Below are 15,629 nucleotides of genomic sequence, written 5' to 3' on the forward strand. Positions count from 1 at the left end.
TCCAAATATACAGCTATGCAGTATGATCTTCCAAGGGGAACTCTGTCATTCAGATTGCAGGGAAGTAAACAGGGGTGGAGGGTTCAATCTGGCAAGAGCTACATTATGTGGCAGAAGGTATGTGCTCAGTCACACGCTGTATATAAAATATCACAGAGGTATTGTGGACAAAGCTGTTTGGTGGGAATTGCTTCTAGGCTTCTGGTAAGAGACTGTCCTTTGGAAAGGTGAATAGGTAGAACGAGCTACCTGAATGACTCAGAAGCCAGCCCAGACAAGAAGGAGAGAAGGGCTTCATTCTCACTGATCTGGATTTGGGTACACCGCTGTTCTTGTATCTGCAGGATGGCTTGATGATATTGGTTTACCTCAGTACAAAGACCAGTTTCATGAATCCAGAGTTGATGGGAGAATGTTGCAGTACTTAACTGTGGTAAGCTAAAATCCTTTTTCCTCAGTTTAACCAAATTTAACTTCGGAATGAGCAAAGAATTTTACAGTTTTCCTTTGAATGTGAGCAATTAAAGAATTTTTTGCAAGACACAAATAGTGCCAGTAGTCAGTCAGTCATTTGTGTTGTCTAATGCGTGATTGCTATTCCTAAAGTACATAAAATAAGTCATAGGATATAGCGTTATAGCTAACTTCTGCAAAGTCTTTCTTTCAATATCATATAGCACACCACGATTAAAGGTAAAATGACCTGTTTTGCATGCAGCTTCTGGAGTGTGTTGTTCTCCACACCACGTTAGCATCAATATTCAGTAAACTAAAGATAAGCAGCAAATCCAGTAATTCGTACAGCTCCGACCACATTAGCAGCAAACCATGGACTACACATGCCACTGTGTTTTCTTACAGTTTCCCTGCCCAGGTTTGGATAATCAAGTATTTGTTTTTGTTAACTGTGCTATGAAAAAAAATGCCTAATTTAGCTGTTATCTGAAGTACAGCCTTGTCTACGCTGCTTAAGGAGCCTTTGTTATAGGAGCATCGTCCCTACTGTCCCATGGTTAGGTGCGTGTTGCTAGCTGCAGTGATCCTACGCACAACAGGATCTTAACCAGATCAGAAACAGTCCATATATTTTAAAACTATCCATGAGCCTGGATTTTACGTAATAAGCTACAAGCTCTCCTTCATTTTTTTTAGCCAGGTCTTGCTATGGTGCAATGCTTAAAAAAAAAACCAAAAAACCAAACAACAACAACAAACACCCCCTCAAACCCCCACCCTAAAAAACCCTCTTTAGGATATAAGCTTTTATTTTACCTAAACCATAGTTACTGTGGTTTATATAAAACTGCATAGCAAGCTTAAAATCTTTCTTCTTGGGGAAAGTACCTGTTTTGGTATGTATTCTGTGCCACCTAAAAGGCTCTCTCCTTTACAGAATGACCTTCTTTTTCTGAAAGTCACCAGTCAGCTGCATCATCTGAGTATTAAATGTGCCATTCATGTGCTGCATGTCAACGGTTTTAACCCCCACTGTCTACGCAGGAGACCAGTTGAGGAGGTAAAAGTATGTTTAAGTAATTTAATTAAAACAAGCACTAATTACCTGATTCCAGCCAAAGGGGATAGAGAGTTAGCAGTGTACAATGATACAATAGAATCACTGCTAGGAGGGAATTGCGTCTAAAGCAGTAGATACGCTGCCTTCTAGCTCTGGAATGTAACGTACTCACCCATAATAAAAATCTACTCACTCCTTAAGTGCTTGAACCACTTATTAGTTGAATCTCATGCACTTCCCTTTAGAAATTATTTGCTTGGTTTAAAGAAGTTTAATTCAACTTCCGAGAGAATAATTTGAATGTTTTTTCTTGTCTGTCCTAATTTTTAACTCTCAAAAGACTGTAAGGTTTTTGCCTTACCTGGTCAGCATAGCTTATTCTCTTAGTATTAAAGACTGGCAATAATACTGTTCTCAAAATGCTCCCTTTTGTACACCCAACATCTGTAGTCTCTATTGTTCTACTACTTGATGCAATATATGGGGTTTCATCTGTACTAGACTATGCCTGCCACCTCATCAGAGGATGTTTGAAAGAGGCCTTGCACAGAAACAAGACCTTAGAATCAGGGGAAAAAATACTGCTCTTTGAGGAAGAGGAGGAACAATGTTTTTATCTGAACTGAGGATACATGTTGTGAACATGCAGTGACAATGCAGGCGCTATATTGTCATCACCTTTTCTGGTTACTTTAACAGAATAACGTTTCACCTTCTGAAGTAGTTCAGTGGTCCAATCACAGAGTGATGGAATGGCTCAGATCAGTCGATCTGGCAGAATATGCACCAAACCTTCGAGGAAGTGGAGTGCACGGTGGCCTGATTGTAAGAATTTGTTTTAACATTTTACTACGTATCTAATAAACATTGACAGACTGTAATATAAAACATCTTTTATCTGGTGTTTGTCAAGCAGGAGGAAGCAAATACATCTGCAATATGACAGCATGATCAGGCCTTCTAAAGAGCCTCTGTATCTGATCCATGCATCTTAATTTTACAAAGGAAAACTAAAATAAAAAAGGAACTGCTAAAGCATTTTTCATAATCAAAGCTGAGCTGTGCATGAGTGTTTAACAGCAGTACATAAAAAAAAAAACAAAACAAACTGTACCGTGGGAAAGTTACTTACTGGTAAGGCATCATTGAGTGTTTGAGTGGTTTTAATAGAATTCTGAGCCACAGTAAATAACTGTCCTGAACTCAGAGCAGTCTTGCCAGCAATCAGGAATGACATTTTTTAAATTCAAAACATTGAGAACTATTTGCAGCTTAGTAAAGTCAGAGTTCTGAAATACCATGATTCTAGTGCTGTAGAACTTTTGCAGAAATGAAATAGAAAAAATGGTGTTAAGATTAAGTTTATACACTCAGAGTAGAGCAGAAAATTCTGAAAACAAATTTGTTCGATCCAAACAAATGTAAGGTTTGATGATAAATATTAATAAGTATTTGCCTGATCATGCTCTGCATTTCTTAGTGCCTACTTTCATGTATTTCCCATTCAAGCCCTAGTGAGCATCGTATCACAAGTGAGTTATAAAAGGTCTAATGTATATAGATAGCTTAGTGAGAATGAGCAGTCCCTCTGATAAGCACTGTAATGGTTCACTATTGCAAACATTTAACCATATTAAAAAATAAATATTCTGCCATTTTTTAATAGATTCTCGAGCCTCGCTTCAACGGTGACACACTGGCAATGCTGCTGAATATTCCACCTCAAAAGACCCTACTGCGACGCCACCTAACAACCAATTTTAACGTATTAATAGGACCAGAAGCACAGCAAGAAAAAAGAGAAATAACGGAGTCAACAGCATACACACCTCTGACCACCACTGCCAAAGTTCGGGTGCGTACTGCTTTTAAAAAGGAGATTTTTCAGAATTTCAGACTTCCTCTCCCTTGTCTTATAAAGAAAGTAAGGGACAAACATGGTCAGGGAGAGGTCATTTCTAGGAGTGTTACGTTTTCCTTAATTCTAGGTACCAAATTATTTAATTTGTATCTGTTCAAATCAGCTTCTGAAATAAGCGTGCGATCCCTTCTGTCTTTTCTTAGAACTACCTAAATGTATTTAAAATCAACTGTAACTCCCAATTTGAAAACAAATAAATTTATTTAGTTCAGAATCTATGTACTTTAAGGACTAGGGTATAGCAGTAAATCAAAAAGGAGAAGATTTTGAATGTTTAAAGGACAACCTTGTTTTTCTTATTTAAAACTTATTGTCTTCTTATTTTAGCCAAAGAAACTTGGATTTTCACATTTTGGAAACTTAAGAAAAAAGAAATTTGATGAATCAACAGACTACATTTGTCCTATAGATACAAACGCAGCTGCTACGAACGGTACTCAGAAAAACTATGGTGGATACAAAGGACTTAGTCCATTCACTGATAGGGAACTGGACCAGGTGGGACAGACAGACTGATGCCATTCTCATCTCATCCTCTCCATGCATTCCAAAGCTTGCAAATAACCACATGTTAGCACATAACAAAGTATTTGCTACATCTGCATGAACTCGTTGAGAAAGTATTGGCTATGGACACTGGAAAGAGTTCTATACTAAGAATGTCAGGCTAATTTTTTTAATCAACACAATAATAAACTCATCCATCTTCAAGCCCTTTTTCAGGAATGTAACACCTTTACACTACGAAGATCGATGTATTTTGACAATTAAGGTGGAGGTTGCAGTAAACACAAAACTTTTGTACTTCTAGCTTTCATAATCTGAGTACGGCACACTACTTTTTTCATTATCTTTATGGGGTGGTTTTTAATGTAATAAATTTATTTGGACTAATTTGTACAAAGCTATCAAGTTATATATATTAAAATACAACTGGATTGTATATTTTTAACAGACGTTAATCAAAGAATCCAACTAAATTTTCTTTCATTATGTACCGTGGGGAGTAGTTATGCTTAGACAGTATATGTGAAAACAATGCATCAGTAATGAACAAGATTATTAATAAACCAATACTTAAATAATTCACTTTTGTTATGTACTAGTGAACTTGTGAATGAAACTGTCTTGATATCATACAGACAAATGAAGACTAAAAACCATCAAATTTTATTCAACTTACTTTGCTGTTGTGTAAAGGGATGTAAACCCTGAAAAATGGAGCTCCTGGAGGCTTGTGTGAACTGTGGCAACACACAAGAGCCAGACAGAGGCAGCTGGGGTAAACTGTCCTATCTGCAGTGACCTTAAGTGAGAGATAAAAACACTTTAAGCCCAATAAGAGAATGGTCACAAAATTGAAGAGACTAACTAACTGTGAAAGTAATTTTTTCATTTGCATGGTTTACTGCATCTAACATCTCATTTGTGTTCATTATCTAACCATTGTCTTTTTCAGTGTACACCTTAGCAAAATAAAGTACTGTTCCTAAGTGGGGACAATACCAAATCCTGACTATAATTTAGTATGGATGTCCACTTGCACAGTTAAGAGTTGCAAGCGAACGCATTAACTTTGAGCCAACAGCTTACCCTATGCAGTTGTTCAAGTGTTACAAAAATAACGGATTTGTCTCTAGGAGCATGGTCTTTCAATTAAGCATGACTTCTGAGCATGTGGTCATGCCGTGAAATCTCAATGCCCTAGAACTGATAACCTTTTCATATAAGAATAGGTAGGACTGTATCATGAAGGACTCTTTCTTACTGCTTGCCTGTGGAAGACAACTACCAGAAGTATACTGTGTTACACCGTCTGGAAAATATTACTCTTCACTGACAATATCAGTTAAGCTTTTTCTTTTCTTGTGTGAATTACAGCTCAAGTTTCATGGAATCAATCTTCCTTAATCAGGATTCACTCCTCCTATCGTTAAATGCGTTTTCACATACTTCATAGCATGGAGGCATTTTTGTTAATGTGCAGAAATCAGAGCTTTTAAACATACCACAACTTCATTTGTCTAGGCACAGATACCTCCCAAAGATGCATGTAGAGTTGATAAAGTTGCACATACTGTCTGATTTGAACTAGTTCCTGAATACTTTTACAGATGGAACATTCAGAAGGAACAGTAATGCAAATAGGGGCTCTTTCTCAAGGCATAAGCCATCTTACGGTATGTACTAATTTCACTCTTGTTTTAAAGTCACAAATGTGTTCTGCTGGGATTCAGTGAAAGTTGGTCATTGATGGTGGTAGTTAAGAGTATGTGGGTCATTATTCTTGTTAGATACCTCTTTGTAGCCTGGTTGTGCATTCACAGTCCAAAAACATCCTGCTTTTAAATCACACTAGAATTTAAGTTTCAGTTAGGCCTATTTTAAGTTTCCATGAATTCTATCTCTTTGACCCAATGACAGATATTCATCCCCTTAAATGAAAACAATTCTTCAAAGATTTTGCAAGTAACCACCATCGAATGCCTCAGTCACAGAAAGTCTAGCAAAGAGGTACAGACTTGAAAATTTACATGAGCTAAAACTCCACGGAAAACAAAAAAAAAAATCACTGTATTAATTCCGGACTCCCTAGCAGCTAATTAAAAAAAAAAAGTTGACTGAAAGGTATAATGAAGAATTACATAACATAGTTGAGTCACATGCCACACACAATCTCTGTGAGAATTTCCTCAAGCAAATAATCGTTTATTTAAAGCTATATTCAAGAAATTCCTTTTACTTTTATGTGGCTCTAACTCCCTCTGTTGTGAATCTGATCTCATTACACTTGGATTTCTTTAACTATAGGCCTCTAACTGAATACGCTTACTCGTTCACATCTTGTTTTTTCAGACCATGTTAAGCCAAGATGAAATGCTGAATGACAGCAGATTTTTAACACCTACCTTTGAAGACGATGTTTCAACGTGACAAAAAACACTAATACCTCATGCCTGTCCAGAGGGCTGGCCAGGAGAAGCTTGATGCTGTGGTGCAGAAAAGCTTTACCTCTTTTCTGCCAACGAGACTTATCACGTAGCATTTAATATTGTCAAAGTAGCAATGCATTACAGGTAACTCTCCTCCACGCTGTTTTCTGTATTTCGTAATGTGAAATAGGTGTTGAGAGAGGTGGTACTCACATCCAGAGTCTGGAAAGCCAAGACTGGCAATACGTTTTACCCTTTTATTCAGTCATCTTTTACGTGGTATGTTTATGTACTGTTATATGAAAGATCTTTTGTAATTTTTTATTTTTATAATTAAGTTGTAATGCAGGAATCATTAATACTCTGTTGTACAATGTGGACTAATCAGAGCCACCTAGAAATTCAGATGGATGCTGGTGAGTGCAGCAGTAATGGCTCACTAACTACTACTGCAGTCTTGCCAGAGACTGTTTCCCATAAAAGGATTTTAACCTCTCATCCCTTTCATTAGCACGTCCTGCCCTCTTTTTATCTTAAGTAAGTGCAGTGTAGAATGGGAAGAAAGGACCATAATACTATCCATCAAGCCCTTGGTTTTATCAGGAGGATGCCAATCAAGATGGCATGTTCACAAATCTTTACCTAACTCAAAAGATGAACAACTACAGCAGGAAATGTAACTTTGAGACTACCAGAAAAACTGATGGACTCAAAAGCTGGTGCTTCATTTAAAGTGATTTTTTTTTATCGTGTGATTTTTATACGTGCACTAAGATGTTCACGATCAAGAAGCAATCACAACACTTACTTACTTAACTAATGTAAAATGTAACTTTAAGAATGGTGTTCACTGCACTCTGTAGGGTAAGCGCAACAGAATTTCCAGCATGATCCCTTGTTTGGTTTTAAATGGCAGTTCTTTAACTAGAACTATTGAATGGGCTCTTTCTGTACACTGACATTTTGTCTAAAAGGGCTAGTACCAACACACACGTGCAAGCATCAGGATGCTCATAAGCCTTCTGAACAGTCAAAATGGTTCAGACAAAGTTTTCCCTGTACCTGACTGGTCTGAAACATAGAACGGGCTCTCAGGAAGACAGGGATGGTAATAAGCCTATTTTCTTTACGTAGTTACACCTAATTAAACATATGGCTGCAAACAGCCCTGAGGACTGGAGATCGCAGTAGAAACACCTTTGTAATGTTTGCATGAGAACTGGTGATGTTGTAAAACAATATTGCTGTTCACTTTCAGTTCTCAGATTTTCATAGAATAATTCATTTAGCAATAGGAGACAAACGTTACTGCTCTGTGATGTGTAAAAATGTGACTAAGGAGCATCAAGCAAGTACCACAATAAAACAAATTTTTGTTTCTTTAAAACACCTGATAAAATAGATCTGTCGCTATTCTACTGAGCTAGGCAGGACTGCAGCACTGTAACAGAGGGAAATATGGCCTCCCACTACTTACTTGAGGGGCTGTTCGAGGGAGAAAGCGTCTCCTTTACAGCGGCAATTACTTGTGGCATCTGTTGATGTGTGCCTCTCGTGTATTAACGAGATATCTTAGTAAACAGGGAAATGCCAGAAAAGAAATCTCCTCAGTTGTAAAGAAAAGACTTAGTATGTAATATGGATGGGTTTTGCATTACTCTCTCCTTGCTGGCTGCAGGGTGTTGGTTTACTTACTTATTAATATAGCCTGAGGGCAGGTCATTCCCAGCCACAACCCTCCCAAATAAAGGGGAAATCTCAGGTACTGTCCAGAGTATGCAGCAAGGGCTCTTCGAGAGCTATTAGTGGCACTTTTTAAAGGTGACCTATTCTAGTCCTCACTCCATGAGCCTCTCATGACAGACCCTGCACTGTATGGTCAGATTTTAGAAGCTAAACACGATTTTATTGTTCAAAATGGTAAAACCAAGGCAATTTTTTTTCAATCACTGAACAATGAAATGATAATGGAAAATCCAGAGGACTGAGAAGTCAGTCTACACATCAGCAAACTACAAATGCTTAATAAAAGGTATTAAATGACCAGTCAAGTACATCTCTAATCTGGCAATCAACACTAGTGACCAGATCATGTACTATGGGCATTTGAAATACTTTGTCAGGTTAACTAGCCAGCAGACTTACTTATTACAGCACTACAAATAGGATAAGCTGTTCCAACAGAGACAGCCTTAATATCACAGGCATATTCCTGTGATAAGCAGATTTTCAGATTTCAATCATGTATTTATAACTCAGTGTGGTGGTCTGCTAACTTAGATGTAAATAGTCAATCTACAAAATTATTGATTTTTTTTTTATATATATAGTAAGAAATCCTAATTAGCATAACAGGCATAAATGCTTATTTTTTGACTGTTAGGAATAAATTCAGAATGTTCCTCCATCTCTTGCTGACTGTGGAATGATTTTAACACAAATACGCATGGCTGATCTCTCATCAGGAACAGAATCACAGTCTGAATCCCTGTGTCTGTCTTTGCATTGTTGCTACAAATGTAACTGATGAAGTACAAAACCCATATGTCAATTTTTAACCAGTCAATTCCTCCTTTGGTTTTGCTTTAGATGAATAAAAATATTTAGTAAACATATTCATTAGCATCTGAAGAAACAAGTCTTCTGGCTCAGGGATTTGTCAGACCCTAAAACAACTGTAGTATAAACTTAATTCCTGGAAATGAACGTGCAGTACTTCAGGCACTGAAGACTAAAAATTAAATGCTATGTGGTAAAAACACTGAGATGAGGCATGAGCTGAGTTTAAGATCAACTCAGCATAGCTTACAATAGGAAGTAAGAAGCCATGTTTTCTCTTAAGCAAAGGAAGCTTCTGAAACTGCCAAAAAATCAAGCACTACACTTAGAGAATGACATTCAAATAGCGTAACATCACTGGATAGTTACGTATATGCAGCCCAGAACTTCCATGTACAGTTGGCAGTGATTGTTTAGCTAAGGCTGTTAGAAGACAACATGAAGTTATGTAATCCTCCTCAATAAATTTCACACTAATGAGAATTTCTGTTACGGTAATAAGCAATTTGCATGTTACTCAAATTCTGTTCACTTTTTCGATAGCGTACTGTGGCTTGCTTCTTAGTCCCTGGTAAAGGGCTGTAAAAGAGCATTTAAAAAAAAAAAAAAAAAAAAAGACTGTTCTTTGTACTCTCCTTCCCCAGGACGCACTAAATGAATTACCTATAGAGCACAGTCAAATAATCCTAGTCCAGTTTTATAGCCCTCTCCCACTTTCCATACCCACGTTAACAAACGTGAGGTTTTATCTCTGTCCTACCTCTCTGATTACACTTATTTTTTTTTTCCTCAGAATTAACATTTCATACTAACTTAAGAGGTTAGACTAAGTTACTTCCACACAATTCAGGATGATCTCTCAACTTCTTAGTATTAAAACATGCAAAGTTAATTATGAAGTTATAAACCACAGAAATTACATTAAGCAGTTAAAAACCACACAAAAACCCCACTGCACAGTTACATACCAGTTGTTCCTGTAGGAGAATATGCAGTACTTACGAAAAGGTAACAGATGACATCAGTGTTAATACGAAAATGTACTGCTCTTGGGATAGCCAAGTTTGTCCAGGTTGGGCTGACACGCAAATTGAATCATAGGTGGTGGCCCACACATGAGAATGAGTGTCTCACTGCTGGGGGAAGGGAGGTGGGTTTTAATCATGTCTGCAGTGACGAAGCCAGAACTGTACTTCCAATCTGAAACAAAGAAATTAAACTATTAATTTGAATCTCTGTACAATCTGAAGCCTTTTTAAACTGCATACATGGTACCCACAAAGTAGCTGAAGAATCAGCAAAGTTATGCCACCATCACTGCAAGCCACGAGAGGGTTAAATCTCTCACTGAAATCAAACATGTCCCCTTCGATAGGGACAGCAAGCATGTGGATAACGAGGATCTGGTTGATAAGACATGAATGTCTGTGAATAAATGATATAGATTTAAAAGAATTTAGACAGCAGGTAGGAATAAATAGGAAGAGTAAATCAGCTTTTCCAGTGAAGAGGGGTCACCCAGGGGCAGCTGTGCAGGGAGAGGTATTGAGATCTGTGCCATCCAACACATTTAAAAAAAAAAAAAAAAAAAAAAAAACACAAAACCACACAGAAAAGAGATTGAGTGGTGAGGTGACAAAGTTTGATGATGACAAAAGTTCTGCTGTGTTGTTAAGTGATGAGAGAAAAAAAAATTAAAAAGAGGAAAGATGCTAAATGATTTCAAGCAGTAATATTATTGAATGCATCTGCCATTTAAAGTGAGCCAAGTAGGAAAAATAATCCTGCCTTCGCATATAAAAATAGGCGCTTTAAGCTCATTTATCAGGAGCAAGATATTGGGGCTATGAAAACAGCAGCAGTCAAAAGGCATATGAAATGTTAAGAAGTATTAGGAAAGGAAAAGGGAACACCACGTCAAATTAGAAATACAGAGTTTGCCTGCATCTTGACTACTGCTGTTCACTTCTGACCTGCTCAGCTCAAAAAGGGACATAGCAGAGCTGGAAAAGGTTGAGAGAACAAGGATGAGCAAAGGTATCTAATCACTGCTATATGGGGAAGACCAGCAATCTTCAGTATAGAAGAGATGGGGCAGCAGGGGTGATCGATAGATGTCTGTAACATTAGTAACATGAAGACCTATTCACACACTCTCCAACACAAGAATTAAGAGGCAAATGCGAACCGGAGGAAGCCATTCTTCACACAAAAGTGCTAATCCTATGGAACCACTATCAGACTGCCAAAAAGCTCACACAGGCTCCAAGGGATACACAGTAAGTTCATACAAAAGTAATCCACTGAGGGTTACTGTATCTATAGAGACACATTTGGCTCAGAACTGAGAAATATTAAAGACTGGAAGAGTATCAAGGCCTGCTCATTACTCTTCTCTGGCCATCTACTCATGGCTATAGGTGACAACAGGTACAGAACTTTGATCTGACTCAGTTTGGCTCTTGTGTCTGTTAAATAAAAGCTCAGATCACTTACAACATCAGTGAATATGAATACCCAAGTTTCAAAGGAGATTCAGTGGAGTTCAACCTCTCCCTCCATTTCTAATTCAGTGCTACACCAGCCTACAGTTAATGCCTTAATCTATACACATGGCAGCTCTGTTTTACCAGAATCTAATCTACAGCTGCTGCAAAACAAAGATGTTCATGTTCTATTTACAGGTATTAAGCAATTTAATGCTAACATAACCTGACTCGGGAGATAGCCCAAAACAGAGCTGTAACTTTTGCTAAAAAGTCCAAGAAACTGGCACACCCTGAAATACATCAAAAGATCCACTGAGTAACGTGTCTCACCCAACAGGAGTTAATTATTGGTTCACACTTTCTAAGGCCCACCTGGCTTGGAACACTTTTCAAAACAGGTGGTGTGGTAACACTTGTTTCTGAGGTCTCGGGGGGGTGTCTTTGCTGTTTAAAATAGTGTAAGACAGCAAGACTTGATATTATACTAATGGCCCCTTGAACAAGAGTGAAGCTCTGATTGGTGACGAGCAAAGGCATTTCCAGTGCGTACCAGTAGCCTACCTTGGGGAGGTCTGTCCAGTGTATACCAAAGCGTGAACTGATCAGGATGCCTCTTAGCAATGTCTTCTAGCTCAGCTCTCAGTAATATATCTTTTTCTGTCTGCAAAATGAGACCGCTGTTTAGCTCCAGACCATCTCAAGATGCCCTCTAATGTGAGCTCATCTGGCATTCAACAAGACAAATGCAATAACTCATTCAAACCAAGAAAGTGACTTTCCCTCCCCCCCTTACATGATAGGCTATTATCATTACAGGCTTCTGTAAATTCAAATTAAGAACAACAAACTATGAGACTGAATAGCCACCTAAACGCTGTCTTAAAGATGGCAATTTGAACAATTTTTTAATCCAGGCTAATATCACAGTTAGCTGGATTTGTCTCTGACCCTGGCAAATACAGCCCTGTACCAGCATGGTGAAGGTTAACTGTAGAAACAGATTAACGGAACAAAATCCTGTTTCCTTGAAATCAGTGAAGGAATAAAATGAGTAGAGGGATAAGGATCTGTTCACGCTAATTGTTCCCTAATATAGGAATTAGGGAATGTAAGTGAAACTATGAGGAGCCATCTTCAAAACAAAAGATCATGGGAACTATGACAGCACCACGCAGTATTTATAAAAGGCCTTATGGCTAATTTTTTTTATTCAGTTTCTCCTTCTTAAATCATTTTAACGCAAGACAATAGGTTAAGAACTTACATAATAACCATTTCCTGCTCCTCCCTATACTGATCATTTTTAAATGTGCTATCTCAGATAATATTTTCTCATAAATGGTTGGGTGAAAATACAAACCCAAAGACAATGGAAGAGTATGAAACATGCAGAGCAGTATTTTCTCCAGGGCTCAATGTCCCATCAGTTTAAAAAGCTCAGAGGCCAGCAAAAAAAGTGGGCCATTAAAGAAGAAAAACAGATGAGTCAGTATAGTCACCTGATTAGCAAAAAGAAGGTAACATTTGGTGGAGTCCTTCGGATCATTTGTGATATGACGGATCAGCTGCAACATAGGAGTTATTCCTGTTAAAAAACAAAGCGGTTAAGAAATGGGTATTTCTTTCAAGCCACATAAGGCTGCAGTTTCAATATTAATGCCGCCTTCCTTCAGTCTTCAGTAGGAGCTTAGTTTGCACAGGGCTACATACCTCTGAATTTCTAATCCACGCCAAATGCAGAGGCTGGGGGTTTCTATTATTACAAATCATTTCAAAACAAAAACAAAACCACAATACTTGTATCTGGGGCTTTCCTCTTCAGCATTCTCTACCACATACAGTAATTTTACCCTCAAGACATTCTCCTAAAATGTTTTTTGCCATTGAGACTGAAGCTCAGAGAGATGAAGTGACTCCTCTGAGGTCACACAGTAAATCAAGACTAAGACTCTGAAGTTGCTAGCTCCCAGGACTGAGCTCAAGCCACTGAAAAGCCTCAGTGCCACCAAACACTCATGAAAAGGAACACAGGTGGAAGTGCTCTGCTATTAAAGCACAATGTTTGATACTCCTCACACGCATCCATAAAGACGTCTTCGTTCTCTAGACATTCCATATGATGAGAATAGTTTTACCTGTTCCTCCAGCTATCATCCCAAGATGCTTTGCAAACTTTTTCTCTGCTTCAGACTTCTTATGAGGCTTGATAAGAAAGGTACCTAGAAGAAATATTCAAAACCTATAGGTACATTAACTCCTAAACAAACATGGATACAACTTCCATAGGAATAAACTGCTACAGCCTACCAATTAATTGGGACTGATCTTCTGGAAATGCTAAATGGACTCAGCACAGCATTGAGCATGAAGAGTAGAAACCTCTTTGTAAACTCCAACCCTAGCTTTGAACAACTGATTTACTCCTTCCCTACTACCCAACATAATTTATAATAAACTCAAGGATTCCCACATGACTGCCTAGAACACAACTTGGCAGCTGTGAATGTTAGTGGCAGCTAAAGGTAACCACAGCCTACAGAGAAGCAGGTTTCTTAGGCCATCTTCATCATCCTCACTTGCACCATGGATCTAGCCATTTGTGTGTGTCCACATTCAATGGAGTTGTATTAAACCAGCATCAAGCAAAAACCCCTGCAAAGATTAGAATCAGGAATGTTGGAGCCTTGCATACTTTTATCATCAAGCACTTTATTATTGTAATTAATTTCCAGTTAATGAGATCCCCATGACACTCGCAGTCAGCTAGGTGACTACGTTCTGGTATCCTGTGATGAGAAGACCTTGCTGATTTCTGCTCCACACCTGGGTATACCATTGCTTCAGAACTGTCACAAAACAGGACAGTTTGCATTTGAATTAATCTCCAAGGACCAAGCCAAGTGAAAAGCCCATGAAAAGTATCTTACACAAAAAGCACTTGACATATTCCAATCATCTTTTAAGAGATCTGTAACTAGTAACAAGCTTTCCTAGCTACTACTCTTTATAGCAGCCAAAGCAGAGCAGAAAGGAACGTTTGTAAAACATGCACCACTCATTTCCTCTGAGATATAATGGATTCATCAGTATATTACTCATCAGAAAAGGTCATGATCCAGAGAAGTGCTGAGCTCTCATCCCCCTGAAGTAGGAGTTAAGTGCACGGTCCCTCTCAGTCAAAATCAAAGCAAAATCTTTCACTTCCATCTTGAAAGAGGATTACTTCTCTAAACTTACTTCCTCCCAGTCAACTCAGACCTGGTTTAATCATGAAATAGAGCTGGCTCACAGCGGGTTATTTAGTAACAACGCTGAGATTCTCAGAGGGCATTTTAGGCCACAGCCTCCCTTGCTGAAGCAGCATCTGGAACATCTCTCTCCATATGTATAGCTGAGGTACTATTTCCAGTGCAGCCTTCTCAGTAATACAATGCAACAGCGATTTTTTTCAGATTTAATTATATGGTCCCAGGAGTGAGACAACAACCAGCTATTCCTCACACAAAGTAGACACAAAGTACTCTTTCCCATCATATCAACCCTGATGGGCCCTTGGTCAAGACCAGGAAAGGTGGATTTTCTCTTTTCCACTTTTTAAAAAAGATTCTCCACAAAGTTGTCAAGTTTTATAAAACACCTCTGAAAATAACCAATACAAGTTCCTCCCTTTTGCTCTCCCACCTTCATGTCACAGTACCTGCCCCCTTATAGACAAGGAGCCCGTTTGGCCCTCTGAAGTCAATAATATCTCCAACCTTCATGTCATCTAGGTACTGGGACATCTTCCCACCTTCTGGAAACTTGGGATTCACATTTTTGTGGTAGACCTGTAAAAACAGTAATTTGTATGATATCAACCACTAGCTTGCCTGCAGACAATATTACAAATTGTAGAACGCAGTACTGCAGGTCTGAAATTTAGCGTCTGAGAAAGAAGTTGAGACAATTCTTTGCTCTCAGTTACCTGTTGTGCCTTGCAACAGGAAGCAGCCCAAGTAAGTAAAATGCTCTCTCATGCACATGTTCCTATGCTCTCTGCAAACAGCCAGCCTAACAGGAATAGGTGGCACGCAGATTACGTACTGGTGCCCTCATTTCACTATCACTCCAGCAAGGCCCCTATGTTGCCCCATTTTTGTAATTGCTCATTCTGAAAATAGCATTGCTGCATCTTTTCTTTTTAAGACTCCCAGAGACTCCAGCCACATGAT

General features: G+C 38.5%; 2 protein-coding genes across 22 annotated transcripts in view; one reads left to right on the plus strand and one right to left on the minus strand.

Annotated features, from left to right (window-relative positions):
* The window catches only part of PPFIBP2 (PPFIB scaffold protein 2), a 110,041-nt gene extending 103,387 nt beyond the window's left edge, over window positions 1–6,654 (plus strand). For all 18 annotated transcript variants that reach the window (XM_076343920.1, XM_076343906.1, XM_076343914.1 and 15 more), the window contains 7 exons: window positions 345–433; window positions 1,394–1,516; window positions 2,216–2,341; window positions 3,183–3,371; window positions 3,765–3,935; window positions 5,552–5,617; window positions 6,294–6,654. In XM_076343920.1, the coding sequence (XP_076200035.1) occupies window positions 345–433; window positions 1,394–1,516; window positions 2,216–2,341; window positions 3,183–3,371; window positions 3,765–3,935; window positions 5,552–5,617; window positions 6,294–6,371 (842 nt within the window). In that variant the 3' untranslated portion in view covers window positions 6,372–6,654. The remainder of the gene's footprint in view (window positions 1–344; window positions 434–1,393; window positions 1,517–2,215; window positions 2,342–3,182; window positions 3,372–3,764; window positions 3,936–5,551; window positions 5,618–6,293) is intronic.
* Window positions 1–15,629, minus strand: part of CYB5R2 (cytochrome b5 reductase 2) — a 117,694-nt gene that overhangs the window by 95,314 nt on the left and 6,751 nt on the right. For all 4 annotated transcript variants that reach the window (XM_076343932.1, XM_076343931.1, XM_076343930.1 and 1 more), the window contains 5 exons: window positions 15,116–15,245; window positions 13,554–13,637; window positions 12,918–13,003; window positions 11,980–12,079; window positions 9,932–10,129 (listed from right to left, as the gene is read on the minus strand). In XM_076343932.1, coding sequence (XP_076200047.1) covers window positions 9,957–10,129; window positions 11,980–12,079; window positions 12,918–13,003; window positions 13,554–13,637; window positions 15,116–15,245 — 573 coding nt within the window. In that variant the 3' untranslated portion in view covers window positions 9,932–9,956. The remainder of the gene's footprint in view (window positions 1–9,931; window positions 10,130–11,979; window positions 12,080–12,917; window positions 13,004–13,553; window positions 13,638–15,115; window positions 15,246–15,629) is intronic.

Source organism: Aptenodytes patagonicus, chromosome 7 (assembly GCF_965638725.1).
Source record: "Aptenodytes patagonicus chromosome 7, bAptPat1.pri.cur, whole genome shotgun sequence".
Taxonomy (NCBI): domain Eukaryota; kingdom Metazoa; phylum Chordata; class Aves; order Sphenisciformes; family Spheniscidae; genus Aptenodytes; species Aptenodytes patagonicus.